Source organism: Sminthopsis crassicaudata, chromosome 1 (assembly GCF_048593235.1).
Source record: "Sminthopsis crassicaudata isolate SCR6 chromosome 1, ASM4859323v1, whole genome shotgun sequence".
NCBI classification, from domain to species: Eukaryota; Metazoa; Chordata; class Mammalia; order Dasyuromorphia; family Dasyuridae; genus Sminthopsis; species Sminthopsis crassicaudata.
The window spans coordinates 118,492,837-118,519,202 of record NC_133617.1 but is presented as its reverse complement, the minus strand read 5'-3'; the positions used below and the strand labels follow the sequence as shown (position 1 = coordinate 118,519,202).

General features: G+C 36.1%; 1 protein-coding gene across 1 annotated transcript; it reads left to right on the top strand.

The window, feature by feature from the left end:
* Window positions 1-8,515: 8,515 nt before the first annotated feature.
* Window positions 8,516-16,223, top strand: AARD (alanine and arginine rich domain containing protein). The gene is made up of 2 exons (XM_074284801.1): window positions 8,516-8,877; window positions 15,949-16,223. Exons 1-2 carry the CDS (start codon window positions 8,623-8,625, stop codon window positions 16,090-16,092), a joined length of 399 nt encoding a protein of 132 aa, XP_074140902.1. The 5' UTR covers window positions 8,516-8,622; the 3' UTR covers window positions 16,093-16,223.
* The last annotated feature ends 10,143 nt before the right edge of the window (window positions 16,224-26,366 follow it).

The window sequence follows — 26,366 nt, the reverse complement described above, 5'->3', positions numbered from 1 at the left end:
ATATAGTCTTCCTTATGGAAATATGAATTCCTGTAGGGCAAGAACTGAAGGTTTTTTTTTTTTCTTTTTTATTGTAAACCTAATGCTAAGTACAGATCTTGGCTCTTAGTAAGTGCTTAAAAATCCTTGTTGAATGTTATTGCAGCAATGTAAATGTAAATAAGACTATAAAAATCAATAATACTAAGATCAAATACAATATTAGAATCAATTTTTAAAAATTAAAATTCATATGCCTTATGGGTTTCGGAGCAGGGCAGAGAATTGTGAGAACCCCTTTGGCTGGCACAAGTCCTTCATAAAAGAATTTATGAACCTGAAAATTTAGACTGGCAAAAAGAAGTTTAATGGCACTGAGAAATCAGCTTTTGCAAGAGGCTAACTTTCTCAGTGGTAAGGTCTGACAGAAAAGTAAAGTTCTAGCAGAGCAGTCCTAGCAGAAAGATAAACAAGGGGTGTAGAGAAATCCTGGTAGAAAGATAAAGAGGAGTTAACACTTAGAAAAGAATGTCTTCTCAGTGGGCAGGGGGTCCTCACAGGTAGCTTTGCCAAGGAGAGGTCCCTTGGCCTGGCATCTTCCTGCTTTTCTAGGTCCTCTGCAAAGAAATGAGTGAGCAGAAACTTATTTTATCTTGACTGGGAGCTGGGGACAGTTTGAATTGAAACCAGACAGAAATCTTCCAATTGAATAATAGAAGATTTCCAATTCCAATGAGTGTCCCTGGACTAATCTTCAATTCAATAGAGAGTGGAGGGTGTAGCAGAATGAAACTACTTTTCTTGATTCCCTGGGACTGTCTTTCTCAGGGGAGAGCTTCTCTGAGGGTTCAAGGAGAATTTCTCCTCTTCAAGGAGTTTCTCAAGCATTTACCCCAAAGCCAGGACAGTTTCAAGGTTCCCTCTATCATACTTTTCTTTTAGCAAACTTATAAAATATAAAATGAAATACAATATTAATTATGGTTACTCTCTGAAATAGTTCTACTTAATTGTTTTGTAGAAATGTACTTTGTGGAGAATTTTAGATGGTTTTTGGGAAGTGTGTGTTATGTCAAAAACAAAATGTATAAACGTTTTAAAAATCTGCCTCATATTAACTGCGTGTATTTGAATAAATGAAAGAGAATGAGAAAAATTAAACAACAAATCAATGCTGTTGATATATTTGATACTTTTTTCTGAAGCATAAAACATTTACTAAATGAAAAAGCAAAAGCAATAACAAACATAAATGTACTCATTAGAAAGCAAAAGCAGGAAAGTTCAAAATAGTTCTTCAACAGAAAAAAACAGGAATAATCAAAAAATCATAATCTATTAATAAATTTAGATCATATTCTCCCATAAATGTATGCAACATCCATAGTGGAAAGTAGGCACACATCTACTTATGTAAGTAGGGAGACAATGAATGGGAAAACCACTGTGCTTGTATCAAATCACAATTTTAGTCTATTGATCTTAATGCTCCTTAGTCTCTTAAAGGAAAGGCTGTACCTTAGGATTCTTACAAGGTGCTAAGTTACTGGAATGATAGAGACAATAATTATCTAATTTAGCATGGTTCAGTATGATTGATCTGATCCTACAAGGAGATGTTATGGGCCAGAACTTGAAACAAGGTGCTCAGTGGAATTGATGAGATAATGATTCTCTAATTTACATGTACTAAGTACTTAGTACTTCACTATAATTCCACAAGATTCACACCTTTAAGAGAGTATAAAGAGATATTCACAACTAGGATTGACTTCTGGGAGATTCACAAGCCCAGAGAAACCCACAATCCCACTCTCGAGGCGGAGTCAAGATTCATTCAAACTTCCACCTTGTGCTTGCTGGAGACATTCAGACAAGAGCTACCAAGAACCAAGGAGAGAGATAGGCCTCTAAGAAAGCTACCCAGGCCCAAGAAAAGAGTCAGGATTTTGAAGGACACAATAAAGGATTTGGACTTTAACTCTTGGCTGCATTTGGGATTATTGAACTGAACTGAAACTAAGGCTGCCTCCAGAAGCTCCCCAAGAAACCTGCACCCAGAGAATGATTATAATTTAGAGAAGACAACATTACACCATATAAAGACCTTTCTCTACTATTTATTCTCCTTCTGGTCCTTATCACTCTATTCCTAGACAAAATTGTTCCTTTTCTGCTCTGAAAAAGATGAAGCAGAAACAAGCTTATTTTGTTCACAGCCACTTTTAACAGGGTCCTAAGAAAAGTACTATACTTTTTCATTGAGTAACTTTTCCTTTAAGACAGAGGACTAACAAGTTACTCAGATCTTCAGAGAGCAAAGAATTCTATTTTGTCTAAGAAAAGATTGTGGTTGTTGTTTGTAATATTCTTCTCTAAAATGCAATATTCTCTGGGAGCAGGTTTCTTGGGGGGCTTCTGGGAGCAGCCTTAATTTTAGTTCAGTAATCAACCCAAATGCAGCCAAAGCAGCAAAAAAGACAGCCTGAGTGGTCATTGAATTCTTTATACAAGCTTTTGCAATTATGGGTGTGCCACAAGCAATAAAAACAGATAATGCTCCTGCATATACTTCTAAACATTTTGTACACTTTTGTGCACAGTATCAGATTTTACACACTACTGGTATACCCTTTAATCCTTAAGGACAGGTAATAATAGAGAGGAGAAACAGAGACATGAAGATTATCCTCCAAAAACAAAAGAAAGGGGGAGCCACAGGTAACCCTAGAGAACTTCTAAATTTAGATGTTTATACAATTAACTTTTTGATTTTTGAAAAAGATGCACTGGCTTTGACAGACAGGTTTTATAACCCACCAGAAGGGCAGCGTCCAGTGCGAGCAGCTCCACTATCTTTAGATAATCGCCAGGTGATGTGGAGAGACCCAGAAAGTGGTGAATGGAAGGGACCAAATAGGTTAACTGCTTGGGGGAGAGGGTTTGCTTGTATCTCTACAGATGGAGAAGGAATCAGATGGGCGCCAAGGAGCTGTATTTGCCTTGTCCATTGGAGAGAGATGGAAAAGACCCTTGAAACAAAGGAGAAGACCCAAGAAACATCAGGTGGTTCCATTGCTGATTGTTCCCACCACTGAAAGAGCATGGAAGTTATGGCAACTGAGTCATGGACATCAAAAATTGTTAATGAGACTGATGCAGGACTTGAAAACCCTCAGGAATCATTGGATTCCCTGACACATGATGAGATTGTTGCAGGACTTCAAAAACTTGCAGGGATCATTGCATTCCCTGACATGTGAAGTAATGGATAATAGATTGGTTTTGGACTATCTCTTGGCTACGGAAGAAGGCATATATGTGACTGTTGTTTATGTACCCTCCTTCTAGGACTTCTGGAAATCTTTTACAAGACCTTGTTGATTCATATTGTTTGTTATATCACTACTTGCATTCATGTTTGTTACACCACATTGAGTCTGTACTGACTATGGGGAAAGTCATCACTGATAGCCTGTGCTTTATTGCTATGTGCTTGTGTAATACCTCCCATGCTGATGGGTTTGTGTACCTGTTTCAGCCCAGAAGCCCACTGACAATCTCTGGTTTGACTCCCCACTTCCCTTGGTGTTTTTCATCTTTCTTCCTGAGAAGTGGGGGGTGTGTGTGACCATCTGTGTTCTAAAACAAAAGGACAGCAGAGCACTTAAGGCTAATTACCTACTCAATGTGTGATAATGGTTCTACAAACATGGTGATGTGATGGATCTCCTCATGATTGGTGCTTGTTGAATGTCTTGTGATAAGGTAATCAGAGGCAAGGATTGGAGGGCTGAGGGAAAGTGTCAGAATCTCTCTGCTACAGCACACTGAGGAGAGACTACTTCAGGCTCCAGACTCCAGAATCCAGGATTCATCTTTGGCAAGCTGCATGGCAGCTTGCCTGCCTCCTTCACTTCTCCTTCTAAAGACCAAGGACTTTGACTGATCCTGACTCTGACTGATCCTGAGGCCCTCCAGAGACCCAGCCTAGTAATTTCTGCAGCCTGGTAGGAAACAATAAAATGCTTTACCTTGATATTCTGAAAGGAAGTCCACCCTCCACCCTTTCCAGAGAGCCATAGACAGTCCCTGCCCTCAAGATGCTTATCTAACATCTCTCTCTCTCTCTCTCTCTCTCTCTCTCTCTCTCTCTCTCTCTCTCTCTCTCTGTCTCTGTCTCTCTCTCTCTCTCTCTCCGTCCATCCATCTATCTATCCTTCCATCCACCCATCCATTCATTTATCTCTCTATCTCCCTATCTATCTGTTATATTTTGGTTGCAATTCATCTGGAAGAGAGCCAGGAGTTTTAGTAGAGTCTGAGGTTATCATGAATCAACAATGTGATAATACTTCCCCCCCAAACCAATTCTATGTTAGATTATGTTAAGAGATACACAGTGTCTAAGACTAAGACTTGGAAAGAAAGAATAATAGTTTTGTGTGTGTGTGTGTGTGTGTGTGTGTGTGTGTGTGTGTGTGCTTTGCTTTGATCAAACCACATTTAGAATACCTTGCTCAGTTCTTAATCATTTTTTAGAGAGATATTGATAAACTGGATAGTATCCAGAGGAGGCCAGTCAAGATTGAAAAGGACCTTGGGATCCTGTCATAGGAGAATTGACTGAAGAAAAAGGGGAGATTTAGCTTCATGAATAGAAGATTTACAGGTGACAGCAGCTGTATTCAAGATTGGAAAGGCTTAAGAATGAGAAAAATCCTAGATTTGTTTAACATGGTCCCAGAAGCTACCAAAGGACCAGAAGTTCTTAGAGGGTACATCATTTCAGGGAGGCAAATTTAGACTTAATGAAAAGAAAGTAATTCTGATAATAAGAGTTGCCCAAAGTGGAATAGCTTACCTCATAATAGGTACTAAGTTATTCCTACTCAGAGGTCTTCAGATGAAGACAGAATGAGGACTTATTAGGTATATTATACAGTGAATGCTTCTTCAGGAGCAAGTTAGAGTAGAACACTTAAGCTTTCTGTTCTAACTCAGAAATTCTATAATGACAAAATTCCTTTAAAAAAATAATAGCTTTCTATTTTTCAAAATACATGCAATATTCACCCTAACAAAACTTTGTGTTCCATCTTTTTCTCCTTTCTTCTCTCCTCTCTCCTCCCCCAAACAGCAAATAATTCAATATTGGTTAAACATGTGCAATTCTTCTAAGCATATTTCCACATTTATCATTTTGTGCATGCGGGCGCGCACGCGCGCGCGCACACACACACACACACACACACACACACTCACAGAAACCAGATCAAAAAAGGAAAAAATGAGAATAAAAACAAACAGGTAAACAATAACAAACAACAACAAAGGTGAAAATACTATTTTGTGATCCATATTCAGACCCCACAGTACTTTTCTGGATGCAGATTGCTCTCTCCATCACATCTACTGGAATTAACCTGAATCAACTAATTGTTGGAAAAAAAAAAAAAAAAAAACAAGTCCATCACAGTTAGTGATCCCATAATCTTGTTGTTGCTGTGTACAATGTTCCTTTGGTTCTACTCACTTCACCCAGCATCAGTTCTTATAAGTCTCTCTAGGCCTTTCTGAAATCATCCTGTTGATCAACTAATATTCCATTACATTCATATACCATAACTTATTCAGCTATTCCCCAACTGATGGGCATCTACTCTGTTTCTAATTCCCCACCACTACAAAAAGAACTGCTACAAATACTTGTGCAATGTGGGGACTTTTCCATTTTTTTTTATGACTTCTTTGAGATACAGACTCAGTAGAGACACTGCTGAATCAAAGGTTATGCACAGTTTGATAGGCCTTTGGGCATAGTTCCAAATTGCTTTGATGGCAAACTCTTAGAGTGGGAAATGCATTGTCAGCCCTGAATATCATCATGTCCACAGAAATATGGTTACAAAGTCTTGGCTAGTTACTAGACAGAAGCTATATTCTTGTACCCTGAGCAATTGTAATAAATTGTTGCTTATTGTTTATAGGAGATATTGTCACCTTAAGGGAGAAATTTAAGCTGTGTCTGCCATATGCTATAAGAATGACAGGTGTCAGGCATAAAAAACCCAACAATAATGTCTAAAGATTACTCTTCATGTGTTGTAGATGTTAAAAATGAAAAATTTTTATTGTCACAATGTATATATGCTTCAGGGACATAAATAATTGCCTTTGGGGTATGAAGAAAGCTGAGCATATTTAAATCCAGTATGTAGATACAGCTTAAAATTTAGTGAAACAATTTCTACCTACATAGAAGGTAAAAAAGATACCAGCCAAAGTGGTAAAGGTATAGAAACTTTAGGGCACATTAATTGTAGCTGCTATTGAGTTGTTTCAGATTTTTTACATTTCTGTTTTTGAGCTTTTCTTAGCCCAAGATACCCGAATGATTTGCCATTTTCTTCTCCAGGTCATTTTATAGATGAAGAAGTAAGGAAAATAAGAGTTAGGTGACTTACCCTGGGTTACACAGCTAGTAAATATCAAGGCTGGATTTGAACTCTTAAATAGAGAGTTTTTTTGATTCCAAGCCCAGCACTCTATCTATTGTACCACCTCACTACCCATTTACTATAATAGCTATAACAATAATAAAGCTAACACATAGTACTTTAAGATTTGCAAATCTCGTCACACATGTTATCTCACTAGTCTTCAATTAACAATGATGCAGACAATATTGTCTCCATTTTACAGATGGGAAAATTGAAGCTGAAAGAGGTTAACTGATTTGCCAAAGATCATACAGCTAGGAGATGGCTGTGGCAGGATTAGAACTCATCTTCCCAGCTCCAAGTCCAACACTGTTAATTGATGTACTTCTTTGGCTTCTAAGCTGCTCAGAGGGACCTTGTGATAAATTATTATCTTGGCACCTGTGGTGCTTTGAAAAGTAGCATACTATGGCTGACAATCCATAAAATTGATTAGAAAAGATGGCAAGTCAGTAAATAATTTAGAAATAGGCATGCATTGGGTTGAGGGCATGGGAAAGGGTAGAGAAGGACATAAATCCCAGGGATCATTGATAACAGATATAGAGGCCATCTAGTTCAACACCCTCCCTCATTTTGCAGTTGAGCAGACTGAGTTATAATGTTACACTTGAGTAAAAAAAAAATGGAAGAGTTCTTTGATTATAATGTCAGTGTTTCCTTTTAGATCTTTTGAAGTTTTAAAAATTAAATATAATCTTTTTTGACATAACCAAAGTCCCCATTCTTTGTCTTTCATCTTTCCTTCCAGACCCAGATTCCAGTGAAAAGAAAGAAAAGAATAAAGTCTTGTGAAAGACATGCATAGTTAAGCAAAACAAACTCCAGAATTGGCCATGTGCAAAAACTGGTTCAATCTTTACCCTGGGTCCATCAGTCCATCAGAAAGTAGGTACCGTGTTTCATCTTTAATTCTTTGCATTGTGGGGGCAGCTAGGTGGCGCAGTGGATAGAGCACCAGCCTTGAATTCAGGAGGACCCCAGTTCAAATCTGGTCTCAGACACTTAACACTTCCTAGCTGTGTCACCCTGGGCAAGTCACTTAACCCCAGCCTCAGGGGGAAAATTTTTTTTTTGGATTGGTTGATCATTGAGCTGATAAAAGTTTTAAATCTTTCAAAACTGTTTGTCCTTAACGATGTTGTCTAAACTGATCTCCTAGTTCTGCTTACTTTATACTGTATTAAATTGTTTGTATAAATCTTCATAGGTTTCTCTGACTTCATCCTTTTGTTAATTTCTTGGGGCACAATAGTATTCATTATATTTATATACTATATTTTGCTCAGCCATTCCCCGACTGATGGGTATCCCCCTTAGTTTTGTACATGTTGGATTTGAAGCCCAGTAGGATGTCAAGTAGTTATGGGAATTATAGGGAGAAGGCTAAATCTGTGAGGATGAGATTTAAAAGGGAGTGGGAGGGGATGGCGGGAATAAAAGGGCAGAAGAAAAGAGGAGCCAAAGATGAAGTTATGGTGGAACACACACAGTTAAAGGCAGGAGAAAGATAGTAAACTGACTCAGGTTGCAAATGAAGAAGTCAACTAGGGCTGCTACTTTGAAAATAAGTTCTTTCTATTCCAATCTTCTCAACAATTATCCATTGGAGTAAGGGTTATTCAGTTTTCCATGCCTTATGCGGTAGAGGCTTTTTTTTTTTTTTCCTTTTTGCTAAACAGAATGATTTACCCTTGCACTTCAAATGGAGCAAGCAGAGGTTATCCAACTGAACCCTTTTCTCAAATTTCCCACATCTCCTTTCTCTGCCATGAAAGAGCAGGGAAACAGGAGGAGGAGATGGCAAAGTGTTGCTCAAATAGAGATTTTCTAAATTGGGAGGAAACAAAAGCTTCTCCCATTTGCAAGGGACATATAGTTTTCCAGAGTACACTTACAGAGAGGTCCCTCCCCCCACCTGACCTCTACCTAATTGCTAGACTAGGACGCCGAAATACCAAGAGATGGGGAGCTGGAGGTGGGACTGAATTCCCCCCCCCCCCTCGCTTTTTTCCCCCTCCACTTAGGCAGTCAGAGAAGTACTGCCTTCCGAAGTCAATCGAAGGGAGGTCGGGACATTGGAGGCGAACAGCTTTGCCATCACGTTCCCGGCTTCTTTTGGAGGGATCAACTAGGAGGAATGAGTGCGGAAGCGCACGGGGAGGACGCGGCGTCCAGATTGTGGCTAGAGGACGTGCGGAGGAGGCTTCGGAATGCTTTCGGTAGTAGCATCTCAACCCCGGACGTCCCATTGCTACAACCGGAGCCTAGGAAGCAGCAACAGGAGCAGCCGCAGCAGCCCTGGGAAAGCTTTAGGAGCCGGGCCACTGCCGTGCGGGAGGAGCTGCGTAGGGCGCACGTAGACGGAGCCATCTCTTGGCTACGAGCAGAACTGGTGAGCCCTGCCATGATACGCGGGGCTAGATACTTTTCTTCTGGTTTTCCTTTACTTTCTTCTTTCTTCTACCTCTCTGATTTTGCCTCTCTCATTCTCTCCTAATTTTTGCATTATTTCATTTGGATATTTGACTCCAAGTGTTTTAACCTCTGGTAGGAAGGACGTAGGACATGCACACGCACACAGAGACAGACACAGAGAGAAAGACAGAGATTCACAGAGAAAGACAGAGAGACCGAGACAGACTGAGAGAGAAAGACCAAGAGAGACCCCGACAGATCCAAGACACCGAGAGGCAGAGAGATGAGAGAAAAACGAGAGAGACAAAGAGACAGAGATTCAGATACAGAGGCAGACAGAGACAGAAACAGAGAGATAGACAGACAACATTCCTGGGAAGAATAGGATGTGTAAGGGGAATAAGGATGGTGGAGGAATGGCCTGCCTTTATCTACAATCATTATCTCATCTTCCAATCTAGAGGCTAACATCCCAGACAACTTTCAATCATCCTAACTCAGCTACTCTTCCATATTTTCAACCTGGGGGGGGGGGGGGGAATGGTAGAAACATCCACAAGTATTCCCTGGGTAACTTGGTTATACTTCCAACAGACTGCAAGTTCTCTAGTCATATATTATACAATGTCATAGATTTAGAGCTGAAAGGGAATGAAGAGGTCATTGATTCCACCCCTTAGGACAAGGAGGCCACCAAAGAAGTCTTTCCTTGCCTAAGGTTTCCCCAAGTACAAATAGGGCAGAACCAAGATCTGAAACAAGGCCTTCCCGATTCTTAGCCCATTAGATGTGTTTGATTTTGTCTTTTGACTTTTACTTTCAGAAAGGATTAATTCGGTTTGAAAGATCCAGATTCAAATGGCAGATAAGCTTCTGTACTACCAGTAGCATTTCTATGATATCTATTCAAATTACCTGGGTGAACTTGTGCAAGTCACACCTTCTCCCATCCCCAGTTTCCTTTGGGGACTAAATGACTTTTAGAGTTCTTTTCAGCTCTAGATCTATGTTTCTATGAACAAATTGGGGACTGGCTGACTAGTGATGATTATGACTGTCCTGCACACTAAAAAGCTTGAACTATACTCATCCTTGTTCTTTTCTTATAGAGTAATATTTTGGAAAAATTGGAAAAAATTTAACTACATAGGGCTACTTTAAAATTTCTTTTTAAAATAATTTACTTAAAACTTGAATACAGAATAGAAAAGGAAAAAAAGCATTGCCATGTGCACAGCAAGACACTAGACAAAATTCAAAATATGAGACAATAAATTCCCATTTCAGAAAAGCGTATTTAATGCCACACATTGTTCACAGAGGTATCCATCTTTGCTTATAGGTTTTTTCTTGTTCTCTGCTGTGCATTTTTAACTTTATTTTCTTCTCCCTTATCCCTGCCAAAGTTAGGATACATACATACACACACATATACACAAACTATGATATATATATATGTATATATACACATACACATACATATATATAGATATAATCATGCACTTATATACATATATACATTCATACACATCTATGTAAAGCAGTACTATGCAACTTTGTCCTTTCTTTCTGAAAGTGGAAACATCATCCTTCATAAGTCCAAGTCTTTCCATATTGTCCAAGTCTTTCCATAGTTTTCTAAATCCATTAATTCATCCTTTCCACAGCAATATTCCACCCTTATACAGACCAGTTATTTTAAATGTTATAAAACAATGTTGATTTATATGGCTGATTATACTGTAGTTTATCTTCTTTTTTTTTTTTTTTCTCTTCTTTTGATTAAATCTATTTTAGCTTTTACTTTTGTGTGATATCAATGATTACTACCCCTGGCTTTTTTCCTAATAAATTCTACTTCTGATCATTGTTATTATGTTTGTATGTATTCCTTATTTCCTATTCCTGTTGATTCTTCTATTTTACTTCTACTCTCTACTTTGCCCTGTTATTACTTAACTTACTCCCCCACTAAGGATTTTTCCCTTGTTCTCTCTCTTCTCTTTCCTTCCCTCTTTATCCCATTCCTGTTAATCTACCCACCCATCCTTTCCCCTTATCCCATTCCTTCTTCCTCTTATTTCTTTATAAATTTAGAAGCGTTTTATATCCATATATATATGTATAGTGCCCTCTTTAACTTATCCCCTATATGAATAAGATTGCAGAACTACCAACTTTCTTCCTCCCTTTAAATCCTCTGTATCAGTTCTTACTCTTGCACCTCATTAATATAACATATATACTCTTTTCAAAATCTTTTCCTACATGATTTTTTTTTCCTGAGGCAGTTGGGGTTAAGTGACTTGCCCAGGGTCACACAGCCAGGAAGTGTTAAGTGTCTGAGGTCACATTTGAACTCAGGTGCTCCTGACTTCAGTTCCTACATGATTTTGCTTTTTAGATTCACATCATACTCATTCTATTCCAATCTTTCTTTTGAACTATCCAGTTACTAATTATAATCTTAGACATAAAAGATTTACATTTCTACATATAAAACATGAAGTTTGTCCTATATTGAATTTTTTGAAATTAGTCTTTGATGTTTATTTGATATTTCTTCTGGATCTTATATAACAGATTTTGTATTAAATTCTGGTCTTTTTACAACAGAATCCTAAAAGCCTGGCAATTCATTGAATATATATTTTTTAAATTTTAGGATTATACTTACCTTAGCTTAATAAATGTGTATTGAATGATAATAGGGAGGCCTACTCAGCAAAATGGTGCTTTCCTCCATTAAGTTACATGGTTTTGCAAACTTTAGAAGTAATTTCTTTTATCAACTTTTAAAAAACCCATTTTTTTAGACTTTCTATTTTTGTGCAATAGGGAAGGCAAATGGTGCAATGGAAAGATTGCTGCAGTGGAAATCAGAGAGCCAGGATTCAAATCCTAATTAAGTTTGTATGACCTTGAACACATCATTTAGTGTCTCTCACCTCTAGTTTCTTCTTAGGGATTTGGACTAGAGGTCATCTGAACTTCTTTCCAGCACTGAATCCATGGTCACCTAGCTAGTAACTGTCGGGGGAGGGATTTGAACTCAGGTTATCGTGACTTAAAAGCCAGCACTTTATATGTATTTTATATTCTTCCATCTTTCTTTATGCTTCCCTCCTCATAAACCCACTCTTTGTCCCTTCTGTGACCTTCAGTAACCTTTAAGCTTTGTTCTCACAATGGATCACACCTCCTCTGATGATTTTGCCATTGTCTCTTCATAGTCTTGATTCCATAGTTTATCAGTTCAACTATATCCTGTCCTCCATCCTTGAATTATTTGCCTTCTAATCTTACTTCTATTCAAATCCATCTTTTTTAATTTTAATTTTTATAGCTTTTTATTGACAAAACATATGCATGGGTAATTTTTCAACATTGACCCTTGCAAAAACTTCTGTTCTAACTTTCCCCTTCCTTCCCTCCATCTCCTCCTCTAGATGGCAAGCACTCTTATACATATTAAATATATTCGCATCCTTCTAGTCCTCAAACATACCACGTACATTCTTTGTTTCTTTCTCTATGTTACTGCAGGAAATCGCACAGCTGTGTTGATTTTATCAAGCAAATTCATGTTCTTTACTCTGAATTTTGCCATTACTGATGTATGACAAATCTTTTATTTTTTTTCTTGATTCTCCATCTCATTGTTTACCATAGCTATTCTAATCATTATTTCAATACAAATATGTTTCTACATGTCTTTTAAATTTACACATTTAGTCCTATATTTTCTCATGAACTTTAGCCTCACATTACCAGTCCTTTCCCTCCTCAGATATTCTGTTAGAATATCAAACTCAACATGTACAAAACATTTTCATTCTCTTTCCAAATCTGCCAGTCGTCCAAACTTTCCTCTTCCACACCACATCCTCCCAGTGACCCAATAATTCAGAATTTTCCTTGAATTTTTCTCTCCCTTATTACCCTCATATCTATCCTCATTTAGTCATTAACACCTACCTCCATTCAGTCCAAGTCTTGTCTTCCAAGTCTCCTAACATCTCTGGAAGCTACCCTTTCTATCCACTTACATAGACATCCTACTTCACGCTTTCATCCTCTTCCATCTAGATTACTATAACTATAGATTTCCTATAATTTTACTTTAATTTTTTGTTCCTCTACACAATCATCAAAAAGCATGTGAGTCTGCTCATGATGCTCTTGTTCTTAGAAGCCTTCATTGGTTCCCTGTTGCTCTTAGAATAAAACACAATTGGATCAGCCTGATATTTAAGACTATTTGCCTTCTGACTCTACTCTACCTTTGCAATTTTGTCCAATTGGGGTTAAGTGACCTGCCCAAGGTCACACAGCTAGGAAGTATTAAGTGTTTGAGGTCACATTTGAACTCAGGTCTTCTTGACTTCAGAGCCAGCACTATCCACTATCCCATATCTTATGACAAGCTATATGATAAAACAAGTATCCTGTTGCACTTTGGGGCACATAGAATCTAAAGTAATGCTGTGTAAATAGTTCTTTATAAATGTTTATTGGATTAGATTAAATAGGAGTGTAATAGGACTAGGACAACTAGGTGGCACAGTGGATAGAGTGCTGAACCTGGAATCAGGAAGAAGTGAATTCAAATCCAGTTTAGACACTTACTGGTTGTGTGCTAGGGATGAGACTTGAGCTAGCAATAATTCTTAGCCCAGAATTTTACATATGTGTTACCTTTTTTGATTCTTAGTGTAATCCAGATAGGTAGTGCTATTATTATCCTAATTTTACTCATAAGAACAGAGAATATTCTAATATAGCATCAGGTTCTTTTATTACCCTAATGTTTCAATTGAGAAACTGAAGTAGAGATTGACTCACAGCTACTTTATGAAGTTGAATTTTAATTTGGGTGTACTTGACTCTAGGCTTAATGCTCTGTCCACTGTGATATCTTGTTGTAGGGTTCCTCCTCCTGTGTGTGTATGTGTATGTGTGTGAATTCAGATATCTATAGTCTTCTAGATCTCAAAGTGTTGCACAAGGACTCCTGACAGGCCCCCAAGACCCTGTAAGAGGTTCATAAGGTCAAAATTATTTTTATAATAAAACTTACACATTATTTATTTATTTAAATACTCCTCTTTCCAACTACATAAATATATTAACAGCAGATTTTCTTCATATACTTCAACCAAAACAACAGATGGAATGCAGAAGCAGATATGAGAATCCAGCTGTCTTATATTAAGCTAGACATTAAAGAGATTTGCAGAAATATGTAAAACAGTATCACTCTTCTCACTACAGTTTTTTTTTGGGGGAAATAGAACTATTTTTCATAAAATATGTTATTTATTTTAACATGTAATCAGTTTATTATTGTTATTTAAAATGAATTAATACATAAATATTTTAAAATTTTGTCAGTCTTAATTTCTAATATGGTAAATATTGATATATGTGATTTACATAAAGAAAAGCTCTTTGGGGTGCTTCATAATTTTTAAGAGTATAAAAGAGTATAAGAGTATATCTGAGATCAAAAAGTTTAAAAACCACTACTTTCAGGTAGAATTATGTGTTTTCATTGAAGAGTAGAAACCGCTTACATTTTCAGAGGCTCAAAGTGACAAGTATTTTGAAACTCCCCTGGACCCACATTTATCTACTATGGGTATGGCCTTCTTTGTGCAAACAGGAACTCATTCAGACCTTCTCATTCTATGAGATTTTTTTACATAACTTTTCCTGAGTCCTTCAGAGAATATCCATCTAGTTAGTAATCAGGAGTCCTTCCTTGAAGTTTTTCAAAATTCACTGGCATATATCAACATCTGTCAATCATGACTTTTTCTAAATGAGTGGGCCTCTTCTTTTCCTATATTTTATATTTATGACAATGCCTTTTACATTATTTCTTAGATGATGATGATGATAGTAATGGCTAGCTAGTTGACTCTATTCCTAATCACCACAAATATTTTTAAATAAATTTATCTCTTTGTTTCATGAGTAGCTTCCAATAGCATTGCAACAACAACAGCAATGTGATGATGATGGTGATGGCAGTAGTGGTGGTGATAGATAGCATTTATATAGTGCCTTAAAGTTTATGAGACATTTTACAAACATTATTTTATTTGATCCTAACAACAGCATTAGGAAATAGGTGCTATTATAAATCTTCATTTTACAGATAAAAAAACTAATGACTGTTGTTAGTAATAAGATATGTCCTTCTTATATCTACTATGTATCTTTGTAGAATTTGAATGTTCAGGTAACCTTCAGATATGTGTCTCCTTGCCCTATAAGAATGGGTAAATTCATATTTGAACATATGGCATTGTATGAAAATGGTTTTCCATGCATAAATCTCATTACTAACAGTTTTGCTCATTAGTTAGTTACTTTTGCTTTAATTTCATTATCATTTTGGAACTGATTTTGTGGAACATGCATCATAAAATCAGTTGAAATAGAATTCAGTCATTTAATTTAAATCCCTCATTTTATAAATGAGGGAGTAGAAACTTAGAAAGAGAAGTTTTTAGAAGGATGAGGAGCAGGGAAGGAGAAAGAAAAAGAATGAGTGTGAGAGAGGCAAAGAGAGAAACAGAGAGAGACAAAGACACAGAGAGAAATAGTAAGAGAGAGAGAGAGAGAGACACACACACACACACACACACACACACACACAGAGAGAGAGAGAGAGAGAGAGAGAAAGAGAGAGAGAGAGAGAGAGAGAGAGAGAGAGAGAGAGAGAGAGAGAGAGAGAGAGAGAGAGAGATTTAATGACTTGCCTATAGTTACACAGATAGTAAATGACAGAGCTGAGTTTGAACACAAATCCTCTGACTGCAAATCTAAATGTTCTTTCTACTGCACCATTCTTTGCTGATGTAGAAACTCTGCTTTATAGCCAGTAAGAGAGGCATAACTAAAGAGTAAAGGGAACAGTGAATTTACTGCCCATCTAATTTTTCTTTCCCACAAGTTCCCTATTCATCTTGGACAGTCATTCTTCTTGATGGTTATCTTCAGCTAATAAAATCCCCCTTCTGTATTTTCCCCCTCCTAGTTGGAGATGCGGTTTCAGAACCAGCAACTTGCCAGAACTTTTGTGGATTTAAACTTGGAAATGCAGCGATTGAAGATTGAAAATGAATTGTTCATAGCTTCTGAATGTCCAACAGTTGGAAAGAACAATGTAAGCTCAGAATAATAAAGTATATGTTGGGAGACATAAAGCCCAAAGAGAAAATATGTTTTCCACAAACAAATCTGACACAAATATCATGAACAGGATGCACAAGCTTCTGAGGTAAATTCTGTAGAAGAATACAACTAGGTATCATGGGGAAATGAAAGGAAAAAGAAAATCAAATTAATGGGGAAAAATGTTGTCTGTATACATTTTGAAAGGTTTCATGGGATATAGAAAAGAAAAGAATATGGTCCATATATGGGGTTGCTTTGCCTTTTTTCCCCCAAGCATCCCCTACTGATTTCATTCATCTTTGACTAATTTAGCTGTCCAAAATCACCTCAGATTTCAGAAATAGTGTCCCCTATTGTTCATCACTTCACATATTGGAGAGTCAAAATATTTCCTCTGGTTGAATGAAAACATTTAAAATACAGCTTTTAGAATACTGCATATATGTCTATTATAGAACTTTTCTTTTGATTAAAAATGATTAAATAATTTTAAAAGTGAAAAATCAAAAGTCTATAAACTTAAGTACTTCTGTCTATTAAAAACCACACACACATCAATAAACAAAAACCATTAGCACACTAGAATATTTGTAACTTAAACACTGATTGGATATAAAAATAGTGTTTTAAGGTCATGTAAAACAGATCTGGCTCACTTATCTATCTTTTCTTCCTTTCTTCTTCCTTCTTTTTCTTTCCTCATTCCCCCCTATCTTTCTCCTTCCTCTCTCTCTCTCTCTCCTTCTGTCCTTTCCTTCCTTCCTTCCTTCCTTCCTTCCTTCCTTCCTTCCTTCCTTCCTTCCTTCCTTCCTTCCTTCCTTCCTTCCTTCCTTCCTTCCTTCCTTCCTTCCTTCCTTCCTTCTTCCCTTCTTTCTTTTTCCTCTGTTGCTCCCTTCTTTCCTTCTTTGGGGGTCACCACAACTAGATTAAGTTAGCAAATATGTCTTCAATCATTTTAATGATGATACTTAAATCACAGAATTTTAGATATGGAAGGGACCCATAGTCCATTTCAACCAAATCATACTCTCCAATAAACCCCTAGAATAATCCAACAAAGGGTCATCTAGCCTCTGCATGAAGGACTTCAATAAGAGAAAATCTACTCCCTACTGAAGCACCCTATTTCACTTTGTGTAGTTCTAATTGTTAATAATTTTTTTGTGATTGTTTAAAGTGGCCTCTTTGCAAATTTTATCCATATCTCCTGCTTCTAGGGTAAAAAAGAAGAGTAAGAGAACATGGATCTGAATTTAAACTTACCTGTCTGACCTTTGGCAGTCACTTAATATTTTGGGATCTTACTTTTTGATGTAAAATGAGGATTAATTAACCTCTAAGAACACAATACACCTTTCAATCAATAATTTTTATAATTCATTCTAATCCATCTTCCACAAAATAGATCCTGAAGTCTTTTCCAGGAACTGCCATCTTTCTCTAATAATAATAATTCAAAGACATATAGTATTTTCAGTTTGCAAAAAATTTTCCTCACCTCAGCATAGCTAAGTGATGTGATTAGTGGCATTTTACAGATGAAGAAATATTTTTATAGATATTAAGTGACTTGCCTGTCATTAGAAGCTAATAATAGTAATAGTTAACTTGAATTTGAACTCAAGTTCTATTCCAGGGCTGTTTTCTATCTACTATGCCATCAAATAGTTTCTCTTCCCTCTCCTTTTACAGTGTTAAAAAATAGTGTTATTAATTCCTTTGAAATTCTTGACCTTTTGTTCTTCCAGATGAATTTTGTTGTTATTTTTTCTAGTTCAGTAAAAATAGTTTCTTGGGAGCTTGATTGGTTTTAGCACTAAATAAATAGATTAGTTTAGGGAGTATTGTCATCTTTATTATATTCACTCAACCTATCCATGAGTATTTGATATTTTTCCAGTTGTATAGACCTTACTTTATTTGTGTGGAAAGCGTTTTGTAGTTTTGCTTATATAATTCCTGATTTTCCCTTGGCAGATAAATTCCAAAATATTTTATATTATCAATAGTTATTTTAAATGGAATTTCTCTTTGTATCTCTTGCTGTTGGATTTGGTTAGTAATGTATAAGAATGCTGATGATTTATGTGGATTTATTTTGTATCCTGCAACTTTGCTAAAGTTGTGGATTATTTCTAATAGCTTTTTAGTTTATTCTCTGGGGTTCTCTAAGTATGCCATCATATCATCTGCAAAGAAAAAAGCAAATGAAAGTGCCTTAGCTATACCAGATCTAAAACTATATTATAAAATATGGTCATCAAAACCATTTGGTACTGGTTAAGAAATAGAGAAGTTGATCAGTGGAATAGGTCTAGGTTCATAGAACAAAATAGCCAATGACTGTAACAATCTAGTAGTATTTGACAAACCCAACGGCCCCACCTTTTGTGGTAAGAATTCACTATTTGACAAAAACTGCTGGGAAAATTGGATACTTGTATGGCAGAAAGTAGGTATAAACCCACACTTAACACTGTACACCAAGAAAAGGTCAAAATGGGTTCATGATGTAGACATAAAGAATGATACTATAAACAAACTAGAAGAACATAGGATAGTTTACTTCTTAGATTTATGGAAGAGGAATGAATTTGAGACCAAAGAAGAACTAGCGATCATTATTGATCATAAAATAGATAATTTTGAAAATATATTAAGTAAAACATTTTTTATACAAATAAAAATTTTTGTACAAACAAAATTAATGCAGACAAGTTTAGAAGGGAAGCAATAAACTGGGAGATCCAAAGGATCTGATAAAGACCTCATTTCTAAAATATATAGAGAGAATTGACTCAAATGTATAATAGTTCAAGCCATTCTCCAATTGATAAATGGTCAAAAGATATGAACAATTTTTAGATGAAGAAATTAAAACTATTTGTAGCCACATGAAAAAGTGCTCCAAATCACTATTGATTAGAGAAATGCAAATTAAGACAACTCTGAGATACCACTATACACCTGTCAGATTGGCTAAGATGACAGGAAAAGATAATGAATGGTAGAGGGGATGTGGGAAAACTGGGACACAGATACATTGTTGGTGGAACTGAAGGAACCCAACCATTCTGGAGAGCAGTTTGGAACTATGCTCAAAAAGATATCAAACTGTGCATACCCTTTGATCCAGCAGTGTTTCTACTGGGCTTATATCCCAAAGAGATCCTAAATGAGGTAAAAGGACCCATATATGCAAAAATGTTTGTGGCAGCCCTTTTTGTAGTGGCAAGATACTGGATACTGAGTGGATACCCATAAGCTGGCTGAAATTATGGCATATGAATGTTATGGAATATTATTGTTCTGTAAGAAACAACCAGCAGGATGATTTCAGAGAGGCCTGGAAAGACCTACATAAACTGATGCTGAGTGAAATGAGCAGAACCAGGAGATCATTATACACAACAACCACAAGACTATATGACAATTCTGACAGATGTAGCTCTCTTCAATATTGAGATGATTCAGGCCAGTTCCACTTGTGTAGTGATGAAGAAAGCCATCTACACCCAGAGAGAGTTGAACCATGGGATCAGTATGGAACACAACATAGCATTCTCATTCTTGTTATTTTCTTGCACTTTGTTTTTTCTCAGTTTTTTCTTCCTTCTTGATCTGATTTCTCTTGTGCAACAAGATAACTACGTAAATGTGTATACATATATTGGAGGAAAAAAGCAGTGTTATTTCTCAATAGATGTAGCACTTTAAGTTTTGAAAAGTACTCTATAGATACAAAATCTTATTTAAGCCTCAGAAAACCCTCTATTGCATTATTCCTATTACATGGACGAGGAAACTGGCTTTGAGAAGTTACTTAATTTGTCCTTGGTCACCCAACTAGCATGGCGAGATTTGCATTTAGATCCAAATTCAACCTTCTGTTCATTCACTGAGCTAGCACTTTTTTCACCTGCATAATGAATGCTTTACTGTGTGCTTTTTGCCCATGGCAATTAGTTTCTAAGAATAAGATAGTGGATCAAATTCTAATTGATGGATTATTAGACTCTTACAGGAAAAAAGAGGAAGAGAATCTGGCCTATTCCTTCAATTACTTTATGACCTTTGGCTAGAAGAAATTTATTGTCATTGTTTATATAAACTGAGACCTTTCTCAAGGTGAATTCTAATTCAAAGAATAGACTATAAACCTTTGTCCCCTTTCCCTCCCCTCTCCCCAAGTTCCTTGTATCTCTTTCCTATTAAAATAATTTATGTATTTTCCAAGAAATGATTTTAAGTAAAAAGGTATCCTTTCTTTTCTAATAGTTAAGTGTTTGACTGCCAACATATATATATATATATATATATACATATATATATATATATATATTTGTGATTAGAATGCATGAGCAATGATGAGTTTTGTGGATATATGAATAATTAACATGAATTAAATCAAATCTGTGGTTTGACTTTGTTGATCCTATGTTATATTTAGGAATTCAAGCACTCTGGTATGGAAAAAGTCATTAAAAATAGTTTCATTGATGCCTTTAAAAATTATAGTCATTTATGTGTATACACTCTTCTCTCTCCAATTGTCTCTCTAATCCATTCCATCCCATATAGCAAAGAATAATGGTGAAGGAAGAAAAAAAATTACCACAATGACTGCATTAGATAGAATGCATCCAACATTCTACCCCTGTGATCCTTACTTTATCTACTGATAGGATGAATGTTAGTTGGAGGTATGCTATATGATTTATCCTCTGAGACCATTCTTGATTTATGAATGATAGGATTTTTTTAAGGGTGCCTTGTATTGGCCTTTTAAAATAATTTTGGTTGAAGAAGTATTTTAATGTGCTTTCTTTTTTGAGGGATAGCCTTTCTTAGGTCTTCTGTTTATTGTTGTTATGGCTTCATGGCTTGTAACATGGAAATACAATGGAAGCTTTTTTCCCCCCAGAGAACTATAGTCACTTCAAATTTTCCAATCTATTCTCCCATTAAGACAATTTTTTAGGGAATAATATTCTATTTATTATAGTAACAGTAAAATGAGTTTTCCTTAATTAAAAAAATTCTTGTAAAATGGTTTTCAGCTATTTAGTCAGTAATTTTAAAGGTAGAATATTGAGAGGCAACAGGAAAATTAAAGAATACACTTTCCTCTGGTAACTTTTTCTCCTTTGAGTTACCTTTTAAATAAACTAGAGGAACAGTGTGACTTCTTAAATAAGTGAGAGATAAAAGGAACCAAGTCATTACCATCTGGGGATTAGAGAGAGTGAGGAAAAGAAAAGTCATTATAATCAAAATGGTGCACTGTGGGCAGTTAGTTCTTCTGAAAAGAAGAAAGGAAAGTATTTAAAATGATGGTGGACCCAGAGAGCTACAAGAAAGTAGTTATTCAAATAGTTTAGTGAGAAAAATAGGGTGTTTTCTTAGAAGATGCTTTCTCTTTCAACTCTTTAATTGGAGGTGGGAGAGACAGGAAGAAATCAATCATAGCAGAGAAATTCCAGCCTGTGTGTTTCCTGCTATATAATAGGACTTTTTGCAACACCTAGTTGAGAGTGGTTGTGAAAGAGATGGTCTCCTAAAATTTCTTACAGCTCTAAAAACTCAGGTTGTGGTCAAGAAAAGAATCAATTTGAAGAATCAGAACACATGCCTCTACTTTCCTTAACATAAACTATCTACTTTTTGGTTTTGAGTCCAAAACTTATGATTTCAATGATGCAAGAGAACTCTTGATGAAGAAACATAACTTTTTAATGTAAATTAGTAACTATTCTGCTACTTATCCTCTTAGAAAATTGTCTGAGTCACTAAAAGGTTAATTGACTTGCCCAGGTTTGCACAGTCAATGGGAGTCAGAGATGGAATTTGAACCCAGAAATTTTTTTTTTTTTTTGGAAGGAGGGCCATCTTTCTAAACCCTAAGCCATGCTGCCTCTTAGTCCTAATAAATAAGTAAACAAATGAATGAATGGTATTTCAATATCACTTTAAGATTTGCAAAGTGCTTTCCTTATATTATCTCATTTGGTTTTCACAATAATCCTCTGAAGACAGGAAGAGCTTCAATATTGTTATTGCCATTTTATAGATATAACATTACAGGACTCCTGCAAGACTCTGACCTGATTAAAAATATTAGGTAAGATTTTAGGGGCTAATCCTGGAAGGCCAATTTCTCTCTCTGGCTTATTACACCCTTCTGGAATAAATATAACAAAACCTCTAAATAAAGATAAGCTATAGTTCATGTCTAGGTTTCCCTAAATGTGGATAACAGGATCCCAGAACTCAAAAAGTAATACATATGGTAGGACAGCTTTTATTGTAGTCGGCTGAAGACACAATTAGTCTACAGCAGCTCATAAACAGATAAACACATAAAACACTGGAGTAGTCCATCAATTTCTCTCAAAAGGGTACTGAAATTAGGGTTGCCATTGAAGCAATTCTTTAACGTTCTGGGAGATCCCTGTCTTTCCCACAAGTTTTACATAGTTCTTCCTAGATCATTTTATCACCCAGGGGGTTAGATTTCATCTAGAAGATAAGTATATTTTGGAGCTGCTGAGTTAGAAGTTAGTTTCCATCAAACTTGCACTCTGAATAATTTGTTAACCAAGGAGGCTCAGGAACAATGGGACCAATTCTTTTCTTTCTTTAAAGAGTATATTGCATCACTAAATCATCTTTCCTCCTAAGTTTTGGTATCTTATTTCTTGATCCTGGGAAGTTTCAAACTGGGAAATTCTTGAAGTTCAGATTATTCATGTGTCTCTTGAAAGATGGTGCTGTCTGGAATAAAGGGTCAGATTCTAGAATCAAACTCTCTAGGGAATTAAAATTCTTATTTCTTTGTTGATGTCCTGTAAATATCCTTCCCAAGCCAAGCCCCAAAATGCATGACATTTAGGCACATTTAGGTAAGGTCTGTAAAGTTTTTTCCAAATATCAGTGTTGTTTTATGTTGTTTCACAACAACCCTCTGGTATAGGGAGAATTTTAAGTATTATTATTACAATTTTATGGATGTAATTCTTGGTATTGGACAGCTCCTGTATGAGCTCAAGGTAGCCCACATTTAAGTCTCTACTGTGTGATTATACAGGAAAATCTATTGATGTCCTAGCTGCTTGGTTTAGGAAAGTCCACCTCTGAAGCCCCATTCAAGCACATTTTTCTCCTGTGTACTTCTGCCCCAAGACAGCTAGTTTCAATTCTTGATTAGGAGAGAATATGGATAGGCATGTAATTTTTCTTTCTGGGAACATGAAACTTTTGAAGAATGGTATTATGTCATCCAATGTGAAAAGAAAGTTCTAGAGAGATGATATTTTAGATGTCTTGGATAAGAGTTCATCTTCCTACCAACCAATCATGAAAAAGTAGCCTTAATCACTAGGAAGCAAGGAGGAGTTTTGTAGCCTATTATGCAGGAGCCAATTCCTGCTGTGTACATCTTTTATGTAGGATGGTGTTCTTAGGCTTATGCTATATAATCCTATTCAGTTGAATGCAGAGCTATCAATTGATTTAGTATTCCTCCTGATTAATCCATTTGATATTGATAAATAAAAGACCAGATGGATCAAGTCAACTGACCAGAGTAACACAGGTAGAATGTATCAGAGTCAGAATTTGAAGCCCAGTTGCCCCCAAATCAGACACAACTTCATCAAACTCTTGCATTTTTCCAATCAAGATTTTAAACTTTTTTTTGTAAATAGCAAGATTTCTTTCAGATTGATATTTCTAACAAATATTATCTAACAAATATCCTAGATAAGTGGTATCAACCTGTCATCTAGAATTACCTCTGAAGTGGTCTGAACTCTCTTGACCTGTTCTCAGCCTTCAGCACCTTCCAGATGAGCTGGAACATATATATATATATATATATATATATATATATATATATATATATATATATATATATATATATGTATATATATATATACATATATATTAAAGAACATTTATTGTTCCCCCAAACATTGCAAAAATCTTAAGGAGAATAGCTAGCATTTACATAGCACTTAAAAGTATACAAAATACCTTACAACTATTATTTCATTTAGTCCTTAGAATAATCTTGTGGGAAAAGTGCTATTATTATCTCCATTTTCTAAATAAGGAAACTGAGCCATAGATCAATTTGCCCGAAGTCACATAGTTTATAAGTATATGAGGCAAAAAATCTAACTCATCTTGAAGTCTGTCATCTCTTCTAATTTTCCTAAGCCTAGGGTCCCACAAACTCAAAACTGCAATCTTATATCCATGCCATGACTAAGAAAACATTTACCATCTAGACAACTGAGATAGTAGCCTCCCCATTGTTCTTTAGATGGCCAGTTCAACCCATGGATCCACAAGAAAGCAGTAGAGATAAATAAAAACAGAAGATTCTCCTAATAGACATGCAATATGACTTCTGTTATAGCATGTGGCACTCTCCACATGTTCTTGCTTCAGAGTTCCTCTCTGGCCCAGCTGCCTGGCATGTTACATAGATATTCTACTCTGGCCTTAAGTAGATGAATTAAGTACATAAATTCTTTGGGTTTTGAGTTGAGGTAAAGGAATTTTTGTTTAAACCCACAGTTTGGGGGCAAAGAATCCCTTTTTCACAAAGGAACTCAGTTCTGGACTCAAGCGCACCAAGGGCTATCCCTATGGAAATTTCATCCTAAAGAGAAGGAATCAGGTTTTTCTTAAACTTGTTGGTTTACTATGTTTACTCCTTGGGGTAGATTCCTGAGGAAAACCTCTTTAAAAAAAAAAAAAACAACAAAAAAACAAAAAACAAACAAAAAAAAAAACCCTTAATTTTGGCTTATAATGCTGGAAAAACTGAGCAAAATAGAGATTAGAGAGTATTTAATAATTTATTAAATGGGAGAGATTAACTGGGACCAAATGGATCCATGGTTTGGTCCCAGGGCTGAATGAGACTATTGTCTCAAAGAATCCAGCAGTGAATGTCAGATACAAGATTCTTTTATAGGGTTACAAGAACCATGACATAATGGGAGAGGTACCGGAATGGGGATGATCTAATGGAGCCAGACAGCTAGGATGACATAATGGAGAGAGATACTGGAGAGGCTCCTGATGTTATAATGATATCTAAAATGTATAAAGGCCTTTATCCCATCAAATATTAAGAGGGAATAATTATAGTCTAAGGTCTAAGATATAAGACCTTTATCCTAACATTAAGAGGGAATGGTTATAACCTGAGGTAGAATAAACTGAATAGGACAATTAAGGAAACTTGATCAGGACATTAAAAGGGAACTGTGGCACAACAGGCTCATGTCTAGAATCTTCCCAAAAGAAATTAGCAGGGATCTGTTCTAGAAAAGTTATTCAAGGTACAAAGTTTGGATATCAGGAATAGGGCAACTATTTAATTATTTCCTTTACTACAGGAAAAAAAAAAAAGATTAAAACAAAAGGCTCATAAGTGTTTTTGTTGTTTAGTTTCTGATGCTCCCTGACCCTAATTTTTTTTTTGGGGGGGTTCCTTGGCAAAGATATTATAGTAGTATGCCATTTCCTTCTCTAATTCATGATGAAGGATGAGGAATCTGAGATTAAAGGATTTGCTTGGAGTCACACAGCTTTAAGGTTTCTGAAGCCAGATTTGAATTCATGAAGATGAATGCTTCTGACTCCAAGTGCAGGGTTCTATTGTTGGGTGTTCTTGTTCACATATAGGTGGGATGAAATGGATCACAGTATCACAGAGTTAGGGCCAGAAAGGAACTTGGATAACTCATCTAAAGCAGTTTCCTCATTTTATAGAAATAATTTGTCCAAGGTAAGTGGTGGATTCTGGATTTGAACTTAGGTACTGATTCCAAATATAATGTTGTGAGCATTGAAACATCTTTTCAGGACCTTACAATTTTACTGCACACTGTGTGTATGTGTGTGTGTGTGTGTGTGTGTGTGTGTGTGTGTGTGTGCAATATCAGGAAGAGAAATAACCAAGTTAAGACAGGAACACAAGGGTAATAATTTGGTGCTCCTGGATTTTCTCACATTGTCTCCTTGCTGTGTATGTCCTGAAAACCTCCTGTTCCTTTTCTCCCTCACTCCTGTCTTTAAGGGAGGCAACCAGAAGCATGTGGTAAGAGCTCTGAATAGTTTTCCAGCACTTTATATTAAAAAAAAAAAAAAGGCACAAAACTTGTAATGGCAATAATAAGGCAGAATGTCAAGTTACTAATTATTTTTATCAATGAGCTTCAACAGCTGACATTTGTTATGGGCATTGAAGAAACAATGTAG

Coding starts and splice junctions, on each gene's coding strand:
- AARD (XM_074284801.1), top strand. CDS start 8,623: ATGAGTGCGGAAGCGCACGGGGAGGACGCGGCGTCCAGATTGTGGCTA. Junction 8,878..15,948: donor CTTGGCTACGAGCAGAACTG/GTGAGCCCTGCC, acceptor TCCCCCTCCTAG/TTGGAGATGCGGTTTCAGAA.